This window comes from Macrotis lagotis, chromosome X (assembly GCF_037893015.1).
Source record: "Macrotis lagotis isolate mMagLag1 chromosome X, bilby.v1.9.chrom.fasta, whole genome shotgun sequence".
NCBI lineage: Eukaryota > Metazoa > Chordata > Mammalia > Peramelemorphia > Peramelidae > Macrotis > Macrotis lagotis.
The window spans coordinates 152,518,126-152,535,412 of record NC_133666.1 but is presented as its reverse complement, the minus strand read 5'-3'; the positions used below and the strand labels follow the sequence as shown (position 1 = coordinate 152,535,412).

The following is a 17,287-nucleotide window of genomic DNA, read 5'->3' as shown; positions in this document are numbered from 1 at the left end:
CCACAACTTTGAAAAAGATAAGAGCGAGGAGCGCGAGCCCCGGGAGCGTCCGCGGGAGAAGCCGGTCCCTTCCGTTCCCTGCCCGCCCCGGGCCCCGCCGGGCAGTCAGCTCCCTCCCCGCGCGCCCGCGCCCGCGGCCTCAGCCGGCGGAGCGGACGGGAGGGGAGGCGGCCCCGCGCTCCGCATGCCTCGGCGGGGCGGCGGGGCGGCGGGGCGGCGGGGGGCGCGCGCTCGCTCGTGGCCCGAGGGCCCGAGGGCCGACCTCGGGGCGGAGCCGCGGCGGGCGGGGGGGCCGCGTGCGCGCGGGGAGGGCGGGGCGGGGGCCGGGCCGGGGCGCGGCGTGGGGGAGGGGCGCCGCCCGCGCCGCCTCAGTCGGGGCCGCTGGGTTTGAATAGTGGAGGGAGCCGGGCGGCGGCTGCGCCGGGAGGAGGCCCTGGGCCGGGCCGGAGGCCGGAGCGCGGCGCTCGGGGAGCGGGCGGGAGCGAGGGGCGGCCGCCGGGCGGAGGGCCGGGCCCGGGAGGGAGGGGAAAGGGCGCCGCGGGCCCCGCCCCCCGCGTGTGGCCGGCGCGGCCGCGGCCCCGGCGGAGGCTTTAAACAGCTTGGAGCCGGCGGCCGGGCCCCACGGCGGCTCCTTCCCCGCGCGCCGCGCCTCCCCTCCCCCAGCCGGGCTCGGGGCCGGCCGTGACCGCCTAGGCGAGCCGGGCGCCGGGCGTCCTCCTCCTCCTCCTCCTCCTCCTCCCCACCTGGGGCAGCGGCGCCGCCGCCGCAGCATCCCCGCGCCGCCGCGCCTGCCGGGCGGCCGCGCGCCGCTGCGGTTGAGGCGGCGATGGAGGTGGGGCCGAAGCCGCAGCCCCCGGCGCCCTCCCCCGGCGCCCCGAGGCCGCCGGCCCCCTCCGGCGCCGAGGAGGCGCAGCGCCCTCCCGCCGCCGCGGCCCTGCCGGTCCCGGAGGATGCTGCGGCTCCGGGGGCGGCGGCGGGGGACGGGCTGGGGCGGCCGCTGGGGCCCACCCCGAGCCAGAGCAGGTTCCAGGTAGACCCGGTCACGGAGAACGCCGGGCGGGCGGCGGCGGCGGCGGCGGCAGCTGCGGCCGCCGCCGCCGCGGGGAGCCCCGCCGAGCCCCCGAAGGACGGCAGAGCCAGCGGCGAGAAGGGCAGCGAGGAAGCCAAGGGCCGGTTCCGGGTGAACTTCGTGGACCCGGCCGCCTCGGCGTCCGCCGACGAGAGCCCCGACGCGGCCGGGCTCGGGGGCGACGGCGCCAATGTCAGCTTCCAGAACGGCGGGGACACGGTGCTGAGCGAGGGCAGCAGCCTCCACTCGGGCGGCGGCGGCGGCCACCACCACCACTACTACTACGACACCCACACCAACACCTACTACCTGCGCACCTTCGGCCACAACACCATGGACGCCGTGCCCAGGATCGACCACTACCGGCACACGGCCGCCAACCTGGGCGAGAAGCTGCTCCGGCCCAGCCTGGCCGAGCTCCACGACGAACTGGAAAAGGTGAGACAGCGCCCGGCGCCGCCGCCGCCGCCCGCCTCTGGCCCTCTGGCTCTGCCCCCCCGGCCCCTCGGCGTTATCTGTTCCCTCCTGCCCGGTAAGGCGGCGGGCATGCCTGGCGCCCCAGCCCCGGGGCGAGCCCGAGGACCGGACCGCGGTGGCCTAGGAGCCCAGCCTAGTTTGCAAAGTTTGCAGCCCCCCTGGCGGGCTCACTAGCCAAGCCAGTTTCTAGTCCTCAGAATGACTGGGAACCGAATTTAATTTTTTTCTTTTTTGTTCCGGAAAAGTGGGGTCAGTTGGTCAAGACGACAATGCAAAGGGAAAAAAACAATTTAGAGTTTGTGCCCTATTTATAGCCTTTATGACTCAACCGAATCATTTAGGATTTACCCTGCTTGAGAACGTGGAGGTTATTAAGTCCTAAAAAAGAATCTGACAGGGTATGTTAGTGGCGGATGAATTATTTTAAAAATCACATCTTTGAACCTCGAATGTACTGAAGATCGCAGAAATCTTAAGTCTTAGAACATGGCTGTTCTTGATAGATGAAACACATTTGATGGTAAATTTATTTTATTTGGAGAGAGTTGGGATGCAGAACATTTGTTTTCCGTTTTATTCAAAGAAAAACTTTTTAATGACCAGTGAAGGATTAGCTTTCTGAGAAGAATTAGCTTTCTGAATGAAAAATGTCTAGGAAGCTTTCAGGGGTGGGGGTGGTGGGTATCCGGGTTAGGGGGATTAGGGTATACTATCCTTTGTGTGAGCTACTGGGCTCTCAGCGTCAGTTTCTTGCCCATCCATTCACTTGCATTACTTCTTATTCATCAATTCACTCCCTAGTACACTGTAGTAATTTACATGGCCACTCTTTAGTAATAAATAACACACTTTGTCCCTTAAGGGCATAAATCTGAATCTTAAAATCACCTTTCTGTTTATGAAATTATTATTCATAACTTCTGAATTAAGCTTATGTAAAATCCCTCTTTACATATAGCCCCGAGAAAAAAACCAGGATGGGTTCAAACTAAATTTTATCAACTTGTGTAAATACTTAAAATTCAGGCAATATGAAACCCTCTTAACTCAAAAACATTTCATGTGTTGAGCATTCTAGGGTAATGTGTTGCTCCTGGTTGAACAGTAGGCTAAACGGGTTCATTACAACCATTCCTATAGTGTGGAATAATTGTGGACAACCCTGTTTCTTACATGTTTGTTTATAACAACTTAAGATAATTTTGTTTCTTTTATGTTGTGACTTTTCTGGAGATATTTACATCCTTAGTTATCAAGAATTTCTTCTAAACCTTTATGATTTTTACACTGCTACAATCTTTTCCCTCATATCCTATTTTCTGTTTTAAAAACACAAATCTGCAAACTTAAGATGGCTATGTAACTCTTTTATTAGTCTGATGCTTGCCTCTACATTGAGTCTTTACAATTGTAGAAGTGTCATAAAAAGTGAGTTTCTAATTCATTATTGGTAATGATAATTTAGTTTACAAGTCCTAAACCTCCTTTGCTTGAGAGCAACTTAAACTCTTTCAAATTAAAACTTGTGTTTTAACCAAGCATCTTGTGCCTTTCAGAAGAGATAAAAATATCCTTTCATTTTTTTGACATATTTAAGAAATATTTTTTGAAAATGTTTGTTTGCCTTTTTTTTATTTTAAAACACCTCCCCCCCCCTTTTCACTCTGTAAATCAATCTTAAAATTTTTTTTTAGGGTTCTCTAGGTCCAAGTTCATGCAGGTTGTTGAAATTAACTTGGTGTATAAAGTTAGTCAACTTTTTTCCTCCAAGTAGATGATCCACTTCACTATTTATTTGTGGTTTTCTGCTTTCACCTATGGGTCTAGTTCCAGACTTAACAGAAAGGAGCCTGAGGAGGTGACTTGTTCATAAAACCTACAAATTGAAGAAGTCTTTGTGTAATTAGTTTTAGCTAGTGGATTTAATGATAGCTAAATGAGGCTTGGTTCTTCCTGGCATTTATGTAAATAATGTTTTTCATATTTGACAGTTTCTGTTTTTAAGCCTTCAAGGATATATAAAAATATGATTTGTCAATATTTTACAATTGCTTTTGTCCTTTGGGCATTCATAGTGAATACCATCTAATCTACTTAATATAGTTTTGTCCATCTCTTAACATCCTGTTTACTCTGGAAAGAAACTCTTTAAAACCCAAGGATTAACAGATTTCCCTACTCTAGGAATTGTAAAAGGGGGGGAATAGTTTGAGTGCTCTTTCCCTGATGTAGAGTTGGTTGTAGAGATGATTTGTTTTGTAGATGGTAAAAACAGTTCTCAGTGCCTCCTAAATCAGAACTTCATAGAATAGTTTCAGTAGGTATTTCGGTAGGTAATTCAGGCATTTATTAAGTTACTTTTTATGGTATTGGGAATACAAAGATAAAATAACAGTCTAAGATGTTTATAGTTCCCTTACCTCCTCCCTTCCCTTTCCCTTCCCTTCCCTTCCCCTTTCTTTCCTTCCCTTTTCCCTTTTCCTTCCCTTTCCCCTCACCCCTTTCCTCTTTTCCTTCCCTTCCCCTTCTTCCTGACTCTATCTCACCAAACATGGAAGTGCAGGACTATTCACAGACCTAACTCTAATAATGATGACCATAAAAGCTTTGTCCTGTTCTGTTTTTGTGACTTGAAACAGTTAGTTCATCTTTCTTTCCTTAGCTTTGTGATTCTCTTTTCCCAGTCTCACCATATTGGTGAATGCATTCATTCCACTTTAACCCTTTACCAGGAAGGAGTTGAAGCAGCAAATGATGGTGGGAATTGAGGGAACCACACTGACTAATCTTGTGATTCAATTCGGAGCTAGCTCAGTTCCCTTTCTAATCAGTTATGGATCTACTTCAATTTTTGTCTTTGTGAGAAAACTTTATTCAATTGTGGGAATTATGAGAAGACCTTATTGTAGTGTTTGAATCTAGGAGTGGAGCACCTCTATCTACCGCTTAAAGGGCCTTGATTAAGGACCTGTGTTGTACGAGAAGTTTTCTCACAGTTAGACATCTCAAGCAAAATCATATATCTTCTTCTGGTTAATTTAGTTATTGTTTCCACGTTTCTTTTGAGTCTTGGAAGGGAATTTGACACCTCTTTTTCTGATTTCAGGGAGTTGTTTCTGTTCATTCTCTCCTCCCAACTTGGAAAGTTCCTAATCTTTTCTCCAGTTAGAAATTAGATCATCTATTTTGTACCCTGGTTGTTTTCTTTTGATTGATAAGTCTTATTTGGTTAATTGTTTTTAATGTATAAAAATCTTATCTCCTGTATTTGGGGTCCACGGCCAAAGCTGAGGAGATTGGATCTCGATTTGTTAGGCAGTTGGCATGCGTTGTTTAATAAATCAATATGCTTGGAAGCTTGAGTTTTTGTTTCCTCAATCATTTTATCGTTCACCTACCAGAATTGAAGAGCTCAAATGACGTGCCAACCTTAGACTCTGCAGCAACTTGAATGACAAGCATGTGCCACACTAATTCTTAGCCTCCCTTGCTACATCACTCACTCATCCTATTCTACTTACCTTTCTCTTATGATATCTTTTACTCTTCTTCTTTGAAGGTACTTCTAATTATGTGTTGTAACGTGTTCAATATCTAATATTTCTTCCTTACCCTCTGAATTCATCTTAGAGAAGATTGACTGTGGATGGGGAAGTACTTCAGATGCTCCTATTGATACATGATATTGTTCTGGTTGCAGCAAACCCTCAAACCTTGCATAATCTCCTCAAAACTATCCACAACTACTTTAAGAGTTTGTGTTATTCCATTTGGATGGTCAGGCCAAACTACCTGTTGTCCAGATTTTGACATGCAATTAGACACGGAGTTTAAAGGGATGATAATTGGGCTCAAAATTAAAAAGGGAGAAGAGAGCGGACTCTTTGGTTTGAGCTCAGAAATTGCAAAGCTCTAATTACCTCACACTTCTCCATGAAAGCAGAGGTCTGTCATTTTATAACCAGTAGTCTACCTGAATTGTGTGGCCACCAAATGGAACAAAGTTTCCAAAGAAGTAAAAATGTATAACCTACGTACAAGTTGTAGTATTATAAATTAATTGGATAGGGAGGGGTCATAGTTGGCAGCATTAGAGTTCTGAGAAGGGACGGATCAAGTCATAAGTGGTGGTGGTGGGGCACTTTGAACTGTGCCTTAAAAGAAGAGAAAGATTTGGGAGGCAGAGCTAGGGAATGTGTTGGGACAGAATATGCACAGAGGCGGAGTGAAGAAGGAAAAAAAACGGGGGGGGGGGGGGAAGGTATCCTAGCTATACATAGAAAGGTGAAATGAAATACTACCATGCAGCAGTATGAAATAAAACCAGAAAGAAAGAAGCTGGAGTTAGATTGAGGAGGGTTTTGAATGTCAGGCTTAGGAATCTATATCTTTGTTGTATTATTGGAAGATGACTTTGATATTGTACATCTGTCACATAGAAGGCACTTGATAAATGCTTGTTTGTTGATTGATAGGTGTCATTATGCAGAATGGATTGGATACTGGAAGAAGATGGAGGCAAGGTGACCAATTAGGTTGCTGGAATAGTTGAGTAAAGAAATTACAAACACCTGAACTAGTGTTGAGGCAGTGCTTATTGGAAAAGAGGGGACATTTTGGAATTGTGCTCTCAGAGGTAGAACTAAAAAAACTTGCTAAATAGCAAAATTAGGAGGAAGGGAAGATTTCAAGAAGGCATTGCAATTCTGTACCCATTACAGAAGAAATATAAAGCCTAAGAAAATCAATTTGAGACTAGTTTTGTCATTTAAATACACAGAAGAGTTTCTGGGATATAGCATGTAGTCTCCAAAAGCCTAAAGAATATTGGAATAATTGATAATCAGTATGAAGAGTGTGAGGAATTGATCCTATGTCACCAAACAAAGAATAAATTTTTTTCAGTTCATTGTATTGTTCAAGGCACCAAAAAATAGGTCCCACATCTGTGGCAGAGATTGCTAGTTCCATTAAAGATGAAACTTGTATCCCCTGATCAGAGGGGCAAAGAGGAAGTCAAAAAATATTTAGGTGTTGTGACAAAATGTCAGTTTGGAATTTAAAGAGATAATCTCACACAGTTAATCAAAAATCTCATACATGAAATCAAAATTTGAATCAATACTTTCCCATATCACCAGTGTATATTTTGCATACCATTGTGTGTCATTAAAGTCTTTATTCTTGTTAAGTTCCTTTACAGTATTTTGGCTTTTCTCTATTGTTTTATATGGAATGTGTACTTGAGAATGTATAGCAGCTATTTGAGCTGACTCCATACTTAACTGAATTATATTTATATTGGAACCTGTAATTAAGCTGTAATATTGAAATAACTGTTCTGTTTTTTATGGGAGAAATATTATAATGGGAAAAGCTCCTGTTAAACAAAGTAGTTTTTGCCTTTGACCATGATGGCAGACCTTGGATGAGAGCTCGTTTCAACACATGTCTCATACAGCTGTTCATTAGATATTTCTGACTGGATGGTTAGTTAGCATGTTCAGAACAGCGCTGGTTATCTCCCATTCTCCCTGAACTTCAGACTCCAGGTTAAGGGTATCTCCTAGGATGGTGGATTTAGAGTCAGAAGGGACCTTAGAGGACTTCAGATCTGACTCCTCATTTTACAGACAAGGAAACTAAAGCCCAGAGAGATGAAGTAACCTGCCCGGGTCACAAATCTAGGAAATGTTTGAAGTGGAATGGAGCCCGGGTTTTCCTGATTCCAAGGGAAGCACTCTATTTGCTTTGCCAAATTGCCTTTCATTCTCCATTCTTCTCTCTAATGCAGTCCTCTTGTATATTCACTTGCCAGATTTTGTCGATTCTACCTCTGTTACATCTTGGATCCATCTCTTTAGTCACACCACAGCCTTAATACTTTGAAGTACTCCTAATTTTTCTCCCTGCCTCCAAACTTCTCCTTTGCTAATTCATTTCTCCTCCCAGTTACCAAATTGACATTTCATCAAATTTGAGAATTCAAGAAGCTGCAATGACTCCCTTTTGTTTTTGGAATCAAATGCAGCCTCTTCTCTATTTGGCCTTTTAAAGCCCTTCCTAAGCCGAATCCTGCCTCTCCTTCTAGATTTATTGCACATTATTCTCCTTTGTGTACTCTGTGGGTTGACAGCCTTCTTTGTTGGTTCATATACAGATTTTCCAACTTTGTTTTGCCCTTACATTTTTTTTTTTTTTGGTATACATTCCATGTTTTCCTTTTTCTCTTAGGAAACCTAGATTACTTTAAATTGGCACAAGTTAAAGGAGCACAGGTAGCCACTTCCTACCTGAAGATTACAGTGGTATCTTCAGTTGCTGGTAGCCTCCTCCCACAAGAAAATACTTTAGATATCTGAAAGAATCCTTTCCCAGTCCTCCTTCATCTTGTTGCCTTTTTCTGAGGCTACCCCAAATTTATCCTGTATATATCTTACTTGCGCTTAGTTGTTTGTTTGCATCTTCTCTTTCCCATTATTAGACTAAGCTCCTAAAGAGCAGACTGTTTAGCCTTTCTTTGAATCCTGGGCTTTTAAAATAGTGCACATAGTAGATAATCACTGATAAGTGACTGCTATGTCCAAATTTACTTTTCTGAGAACATATTGTTTCACCTGAATAAACTCCTTGAAGACAAGATCAATATTGTCCCCTCTTTCCACTTTTTTTTTGATCCTTTGTATTCTCTTATCCTAGTACATTGCCTAGCATTTGTCTGGAAGCTTAAAAAATGCTTTTGCCTAGTGAAGTTTGAAACCAAAAATTCAGAAGGGAAGAGGAATGAAATAATATCCCGAAGTCCCCATTTTACAAATGAACCATGCATATGGACTCAGTTTCTCCTAGCCCCTTCATTTCTCTTCACACTATAATATATAGTACAATTTATTAAATGCCTTTTATTTGCCTGGCTCTGTGTTAAAAATTAAAAAAAAAAAAGAAAGTCAGCCCCTTCTAAAGAGGCTATATCAAAGATATATTTTTCTCCTTTTTACTCTAGTTAGGTAAAAAAAGTGGGAAGAAAAGGTTTTACTGCTTCTATTTTCCTCTTTACCCCTTTGTATTGTCCTTCAGACTCCATAGAAACTGTACTCTCAGAAGTCACAAAACATCTATTTAATAACTAAATCCAGTGTCAAGTAGGACACTTTGTCTTTTGCCTTTCTGTTTTGCAGCATCCCCCCTTCTTGGATGCTTTTCTTTCTTCCTTGGCTTCTATAACACTTCTTTTTTGGTTCTCCTACCCTTATCATTCCTGAAGTCTCCTTTGCTAGACCATTCTTTTCTTGCCCCTTTAAATGTGTTTTTCTTCTAATGCTTATTCTAGGTCTTCTTTTCCTCACTTCTTACAAATTTTTCACTGGTGAATTCATTTGTCCAGCTGTTATTGCCCATATGGAGATGACTTTTGAAGCTATAAATCCATATCCAGTTTCTCCTGTAAGCTCCAGTCCATCATCTCAGATTTCCTGCTGGACATTTCTATCTCAGTATCTTCTTGTTACCTCAGACTCAACAAATTTAAAATTAGATTCCTCAACTTTTCTCTAAACCTTATTTTCCTATACTATTTTTGTTGATGGTACCACAGTTCCTCCAGTCACTGAGTCTCAGATTTATCTCCAGTTCTTCTCTCACCCCTACAATCAAATCCTGTCAGTAACTACCACAGGTCTCTCAGATTCATTACCTCTTCCCTACTCAACATTACCACCCTAGTTCAAGCTTTCCTTATTTCTTGCTTAGTGTCTCTGAATCCTAAGAATCATCCTGGATTGCTCACTCTCTCTCAACACCACCCCACCACCCTCATAACTAAGCTATTGATGAGGCCTGTCAATTTCATCTTTGCAAAATCTATTCTGTCTGTGTGTGTGTGTGTGTGTGTGTGTGTGTGTGTGTGTGTATACCCCTTTCTCTTTGGCCCTGCCACAACTCAAGTGAAGAGCCTCATCAACTCATGCTCTAATTATTGCAATAGACTATTGGTGAGTGGGCCTGCCTTAAGTCTCTCTCCACTCCAAACCATTTTCTGTTCACCCATTAACTTGATTTTCCTAAAATGCAAATCTTTAAACTCCTGGGGCTTCAAATTGCCTTCAGGAGCAAATACAAAATTCTCTTATTGGGCATTCAAAGTACTTCTAACCTAGCCTCCTCCTACTTTATTCAGTCTTATACTATATGTTCTCTTTGATCGAGACACCGGCCTCCATGCTGTGTCACAAACAAGACATTCCATCTCTTGGCTGGGCATTTTCTATAACTGTTCCCCTTACCTGGAATGTTCTCCCTCCTCCTCTCTAGCTACTCATCTGCCTTGTTTCCTTTAAGCCCCAACTAAAATCCTATTTTATATAGGAAGGCTTCCCTAACCCCTCATATTTCTGGTGTTCATCTTTTAATTATTTCCTGTTTCATTTCTAGCTTGCTTTGTATTTAGCTTTCACGTTTGATTGTAAGCAGCTTAGAAAGGGACCACCTTTTACTTCTTCAGTGCTTAGCAGAGTACCTGAACCATAATATTAATAAATGTTTATTCCTATTTCTTAAGTATGTTTTGGAGTGAATATTTTACAGTGCAATTTTACAGATGCTCAGAAGTTACAGGTTCACATGTACTTTTTCTGTTTACTGTTTTGGGTGTAGTCAAAAAAGTGAGTTTCATCAATAAAAATTTATTTTATCTAATTTTTCAATACAGTCTGTATTTTCTTGCCTATGCCAATCTTTTTTTTTTTTTTAAAGCACTGGTTAGCAGTTGTTATTCTCACTTCTCTTTGAACTTTGTGCCTAGCTGGTGCTTTGATATAAATGCTTGCTTTCTAAATGACTGACTTGAAGAAGTCTATGTGTTGTTTTATAGAGAAATTGTTAACAATTTCTTCAGCTTCTAGGTATGCCCCTTTGAAAAATCTTTGCTTGTTTTCTTAGGATTAGTTAAACTCTTCTGCATCAGCTCAGTTCCTGGTATAAATTTTTTGTTTCCAGCTATACGTAGAACTTTCATGCAGCAGGTCTTGAAGTTTCTTTTTGGGCTTGAATGAGCCTTAAAATACTTGACTTTCTACACATATAACACTGCATCATCTCCTAATAGTTATTGAAGTGTACTCTTCAAGATGTTACAGCTCTTACACTTTTCTTGAAGTAATTAACAAACTCTTTACCGAATTAAAAGTACAACAAAAGAAAACAGTGAAACACATATCTATGACACAAAATCTAGCACTCAGATGATAGAAAACTAACTAAATTTGGGAAAAACCAATTTGGTTCAGTTTTTTTTTTTTGGTCAGACTACTGTCATTAGCTGTTGAGTCAGCCTACTGTCATTAGAAATACAGACATATGCCCATTACTGTCACAAAATGAAACCATTTCAATATTATTTTCCCAAGCAATTTGCATAGCATTGTAGGGAATAAACATTGATTGCATACTTGCTCTATGTCAGGTCCTCTACTATTCATTTTACAAATATTATCTCATTTGGTTCTCACAACAGCTCTGTCAGGTAAGAACTATTATAATGCCCAAGGAAAAGTGAGGCAGACAGAAATTTTAGTGACTTGCTCAGGGTCATCGCTTGTAAGTATTGAATTTCAATTTAAGTCTTCCTTATTTCCAGACCTGGCTCTCTATTCACACTGCCACCTAGCTGCCCTTGCACTGTGTGTGTGTGTGTGTGTGTGTGTGTGTGTGTGTGTGTGTGTGTATTTTGCATTCATATGCATATACACACACATATACACATATATATATATTTTAAACAATCACTTGAAAATAAAAATATTCAGTATTACAATGACATGTGATTTGATTCATGAATATTCCCTCCCACTGGTATAGTTTGTAATTTACTCTCTGTGATTCTTTATTCTCCCATTGATTTTTCTAGAAGGAAGATCTACCCAGTGCATTGTGGTGGGTCTTCCTCCTAAGTTAGGCATTCTTAACATGGGGTCCATGAATTACTTTTTGTACATTATGGTAACTATTTTAGTGTAATTTATTTTCTTTGTATTTTATTTTGGGTATGCATTTAATAGCATTCTGAGGTATCCATAACAGTTAAGAAACTCATTCTTAAGACCTTTAAAATTTCCTGGCCCTACTTCAGCTGTCAATCCATGACCACCTCACTTTTTAACCTTTCAGTAATATTTTTAAGGTATTTATTTCATATTCACCCATAAGTGCAAGTATACTACACTTATATATACACCTCTACTATGTTTCTCTCCGTTGCTCTTTGAATGATTTCCATCTGTGAGTCTTTGGTAAATGTGGTATTCCAAGAAACAATACAAGATAAAACAATCTCTGTGCCAACATTTGTAATGATAAAATATTCTTGTGTTATTAAGGAAACTTGGGATCATTGCAAAAATCTACTTTATTAAATGAAATTCACCCTAAACTCTTCCTTGTATTCAGTTCTTAACCCAACTTAATTATTAATCAACAGATATTAGTTCATTATGTGCCAGATACCAGGATATATATGCATGTATGTATTTATGGGGCAGCTAGGTGGCACAGTCGATAGACCGCTATACCTGGAATCAGAAAGACTCATCTTGCGGAATTCAAATCCAGCCTCAGACCCTTAGTAGCTATGTGACCCTGTTTGTCTCAGTTTCTTCATCAGTAAAATGAGCTGTAACCCAAAATGGGGTCACTAAGGGTCATACACGATTGAAAACGACTGAACAGCATCTAAACACACATGTGTATGTGTGTGTGTGTGTGTGTGTGTATGTATATAGAGAGAGACACAGACAGACAGACAGACATACCCCTCACATACACAAGATATATGGAGAGTAGATGAAAGGTAACCTGAGAGAGAGAGAGAGAGAGGGGAACATACTAGCTGTTGAGAAGACTGGAAAAAGACTCTTGTGGAAGGTAGTGTTGGTACTGAGTCTTGAAGGAAGCCAGGATTCTAAAACACAGAGGTGAAAAATAAGAGTATTTTTAGTACAAAATACAGAATAGAGGGTAGAATGTTCTATGTTTAAGGAACAGCAAGTAGGCCACTGGACAGGAGAGTGTGCCAGAAGACTTTTTCTTTTTTTTTAGTCTCCTAAGTAGGAAGAATCTAAGGTAAAGAATTTAAAAGTGTAATAACAGTAAGAGGTAAATAGGGAATTGAAGTTTATTCAGTAGAGGGATGACATACTTTGACCTGTTTTCTAGAAAAATCATTTGGGGAACTTTGGAGAGAAGCTTGAGGCTGGGAGAACTATTGGGAGGCTATTGTAATAGGTAATGAAGGGCCTGAATTATAGTGGGGTCCCTAGAGAAAAAGGAAGGTTGTGAGAGACTGAATGAATTTGTGGGGATGCCCAGTGTGGTATGAACCAGAGTGACTGGAAGAATGGTAATGTCCTTGACAGTAATAACAAAATTCATAAGAGAAGTGATTTTAGGGGGACAAATAAATTATTTTGAAAGATTAAATTTGAGGTGCCTATGGGACATAGTTTGAAAAATCCAGTAGGCACAGGAGAGAGACTAAGACTAGATAAATAGATCTGGGATTACCACTGTTTAAAGATTATAATTGAATTAATGAGATTTAATGTGATGACCAAAGTAAGATAATATAAAGGGAAAAGAAACCAGGGCAGAGTCTTGAGAGATACTCAGAGATAGTGGATTTAAAATGGATAAAGTTCCAGAAGGTGAAACTGAGGAACCATCAGATTGAGAAAGGATAAAAAAGAACATCATGAAAACCCCAAAAGGAAAGAACACCTAGGAAGCAGAGGGGGTGTGTGTGTTTGTGTGTGTGTGTGTGTGTGTGTGTGTGTGTGTGTGTGTGTGTGTGTATTTGAAGAGAGTAAGAGAAGAGGAAGTGAAAGCATAAAGTGTAGACAGTTTATTCAAAAGGATTAATTTAGTAGGAGAGGGCATATAAAGGACATTAACTTCCAGGTATGATAGGATTTGGATAGGGTTTTTAGTGACAGGAAAATTTGGATATGTTTGTAAACAGCAAGGAAGCAACTAATGGGTAGAAATTGAATTTTAGGAAGAAAGTTAAGAGGGTATGAGTTATTGGAAAAAAGTGATAGTATAGAATTAAAGTTATATATGTATATACATATATAGAGATAGATATATAGGCTTTTCTCATCTGATTGGAGTATTGGGATGTTGTGAGAGGGCTGATAATTTGTACTTGAATTGGTTTTAAATGAGGCAAATTTGTTAGCCTTACTCCTCTAGTCATGGATATCCAGCAGCTAGATAACTAGCAGGTCCAGAATGCAGTAGATAACCTTTCTAAATTAAGGTTGTTTTCCCAGCCTTAGTGTGTCTGAAGAAATGCCCAACAATTTGGGAACCTGGGACTGTTTGTTTATTTATCTATTCATTCACTTATTTATTATTTTAGTTTTTGCAAGGCAATGGGGTTAAGTGGCTTGCCCAAGGCCACACAGGTAATTATTAAGTGTCTGAGGCTAGATTTGAACTCAGGTACTCCTGATTCCAGGGCAGGTGCTCTATCCACTGTGCCACCTAGCAGCCCTGACAATTTATTTTCTTAATAACCCCCAGCCCAAACTTCTATGGCTCATTGTTGAGGTTTTGATTACTTAGAATGAGAGAAGGGGGAGCTTTTATGTGTCATTGGGTGCTTAAGAGGAAAAAAGATTGGAACAACTGCTATGGTGTGAGGAATTGATTAGAGAAGAGAAAGTAGAAGGATTGTCTTGATTTACTAAGGATCAAGTTAAAATTAAAAAACATTTTTTATTTTTTTTCCTGAAATTCAATCTTATTTAACTTTTTTTTTTTTGCAAGGCTTAAGGGTGAAGTGGCTTGTCCAAGGCCACACAGCTAGGTAATTATTAAGTGTCTAAGGTCCTCCTGACCCCAGGGCCGGTGCTCTATCCACTGTGCCACCTGGCTGCCCCCTTTATTTAACTTTCATATGTCCTAATCTGTACTGTGAGTTTTATCAGGAAATGGGTACTATGTTTTTTCATGAGTTCCCTGGAATTATGATGATCTGAGTTCTTAAATCTTTAAAAATTGTCCTTATAGTGTTGTCTTGTATAAACTATTCTCTTGCTTTTGCTTACTTAATTCTGCATCAGTTCATACAAGTCTTCTCAAGTTTCTTAGAAGCTACTCCCTTCATTTCTTACAACACAATAGCATCCTATTACATTCATTTAACAATTTGTTCATTTGTTCCCCAGTTTATTGGCACTCCTTCAGTTTACAAATTCTTTGTCACTACCCAAAAAGCTAAATATTTTGGTACAAATGAGTTTTTTGGGGCAGCCAGGTGGCTCAGTGGATAGAGCACCGGCCCTGGGGTCAGGAGGACCTGAGTTCAAATGCGACTTCAGACACTTAATTACCTAGCTGTGTGGCCTTGGGCAAGCCACTTAACCTTATTGCCTTGAAGAAAAACCCCAAAAAAACAAAACAAATGAGTTCTTTTTCTTTGATCCCATATGAATATAGAGTGGTATCAGTGGATCAGAGGTTTTTTATATAATTTAATACATTTATATAATTTAACTATTATGAGGCATATGGTTGGACTCCACTAATGATGGGCTAATTCACCTGTTTCCTCATAGTCAATCCAATCTTTGTCATTTTCTTTTTTTGTCAATTTTGCTCATTGATAAGGTTTTTTTCAATTTACATTTCTCTTATTAGTGATTTAGAGCAGTTTAATGTAGATATTCTTATCACTATTTATAGTTTGGTTTTCTTCCTCTTGAAAACTGCCTATTTGTATCCTTTATCATACACTTCTTATCAATTGGGAAATGGCACTTAGTCTTATACATTTGAATCTGTCTATATATATTTATGTATACATATATACACTCATACACACACACATATAGCTTAGAAATGTAGCCTTTATCAAAGAAATAAAGCAAAAAAAAAATTTTCCCCACATTTGCTTGCTTTTCTTCTACTTTTAGCTGCATTTTGTTTGTGCAAAACCTTTTTAATCTTATGTAATCAAAATTGCCCTTTTTAATCTAATTTGATCTCCTTTATCTCTTGTTTGGGCTCATTCTTTCCCTGTTCATCGATCTGAAAGATAATTTGTTTCTTGTTCCTCTGATTGATATTAATCTTTATATCTAAATCATGTACCATTTATAGCTTATCATGGTATAAGGTATGAGATAATAGCCTGTAGGTAGGTTTTGCCAGACTATTTTTCAGTTTTTCCATCATTTTTTTGTTGAATAGTGAATACTTTTTCAAACACTAATCTGCTGTGCTCATTGGCTTCTGTACATTTTGTACTCGATCTGTTGCACTGATTAGCATCTCATTTCTTAACCAGTACAAAATTGTTTTGATGATTACTTTGTAGTATAGTTGAGATCAACCATTTCAATGATCCTTTCCTTCTCATTTCTTTCATAAATGTTGAGATTTTTTAATTTTGTTCCACAAGATACAATTGAGTATATTTTGAGCATTATAAAAATAATCCCTAGATAGTTTGTAAATTAATTTAGGTTGTATTGCCATTTGTGTTATATTGCCCAGAACTATCCATGAATTTCTAATGACTTCAGTCTTCCACCTTTGTGGGATTTCCTCCAACTCTGTTGGTCATCACATGAAGTAAGAGTGAAAGAGGTGATGTTGGAAAATAAAGTATTTGGGTTTGATAAGAAATGATTAGAGATAAAAGGAAAAAGTTGTAAAATATAAGGGTAGTGTGAAAGTTGAATTTATTTGTGGGGAAGGAGTGGGGGAAAGAAAGTGCAGACGGGGAGTTAAGGAAGGAGGAGAGGGGTATTCAGCAGTTGGTTCAGCTATTACTGAAAAAGGGAGATTATGTGTATGGGAGAGAAAAAGGGAGAGGGTGAATATGCTGATCATTGGAGAATTGGTCAACTACCAAGCATTTATTAAGTGTTTATTTCTTTACAAGTCCTATGCTAAATGCTAGGGAGACCAAGAAAGGCAAAATAAGACCCTGAAAGAGTTTTCTTTTTTTTTTTTATTTTTAAAAAAATTTTATTTAAGGCAATGGGATTAAGTGACTTGCCCAAGTTCACACAGCTAGGTAATTATTAAGTGACTTAGCTCAGATTTGAACTGAAGTACTCCTGTTTCTGGGACTGGTGTTCTATCCACTGTGCCACCTAGCTGCCCCCCCATGAATTTTCATTCTAATGGAGGGGACCAAATAGATCAAATAAAATAAAAACAGTAGATGGATAGTAACCTTAGTGGGGCCCTCAGAGAATATAACTGAATTGTGCAGTGAGATTCTAACAGACCTGTGCAAAAGTACAATGGCTTTGGGTGCATTTAACTTCCAAATATGACCCTTCCTACTTTTCTAATCTTATGACATTCCACTTTGTAAACTTCTGTAATCTACCTTCTAGCCTACTGTCTCTCATCTTTGTGCCTTTCTTTATTTTTTTTATTTTTATTTTTTTTTTTAGGTTTTTGCAAGGCAAATGGGGTTATAAGTGGCTTGCCCAAGGCCATACAGCTAGGTAATTATTAAGTGTCTGAGACCAGATTGAACCCAGTTACTCCTGACTCCAAGGCCGGTGCTTTATCCACTATGCCACCTAGCTGCCCCTTTGTGCCTTTCTTTATTTGGCTACTTTTCATGCCTGAATGTTCTCCTTCCCACCTTCTGACTCTCAGAATCCCTGACTTCAAGTAAAGCTAAGCTGAGATGCCACCTCTTTCCAGAGGTCTTTCCTGATT

General features: G+C 40.7%; 1 protein-coding gene across 1 annotated transcript in view; it reads left to right on the top strand.

Moving 5' to 3' along the window:
• The first annotated feature begins 811 nt into the window (after nt 1-811).
• SLC12A2 (solute carrier family 12 member 2) overlaps nt 812-17,287 on the top strand; it is a 127,573-nt gene continuing 111,097 nt past the window's right edge. Inside the window, exon 1 of the mRNA XM_074201273.1 lies at nt 812-1,507. Coding sequence (XP_074057374.1) covers nt 827-1,507 — 681 coding nt within the window. The 5' untranslated portion in view covers nt 812-826. The remainder of the gene's footprint in view (nt 1,508-17,287) is intronic.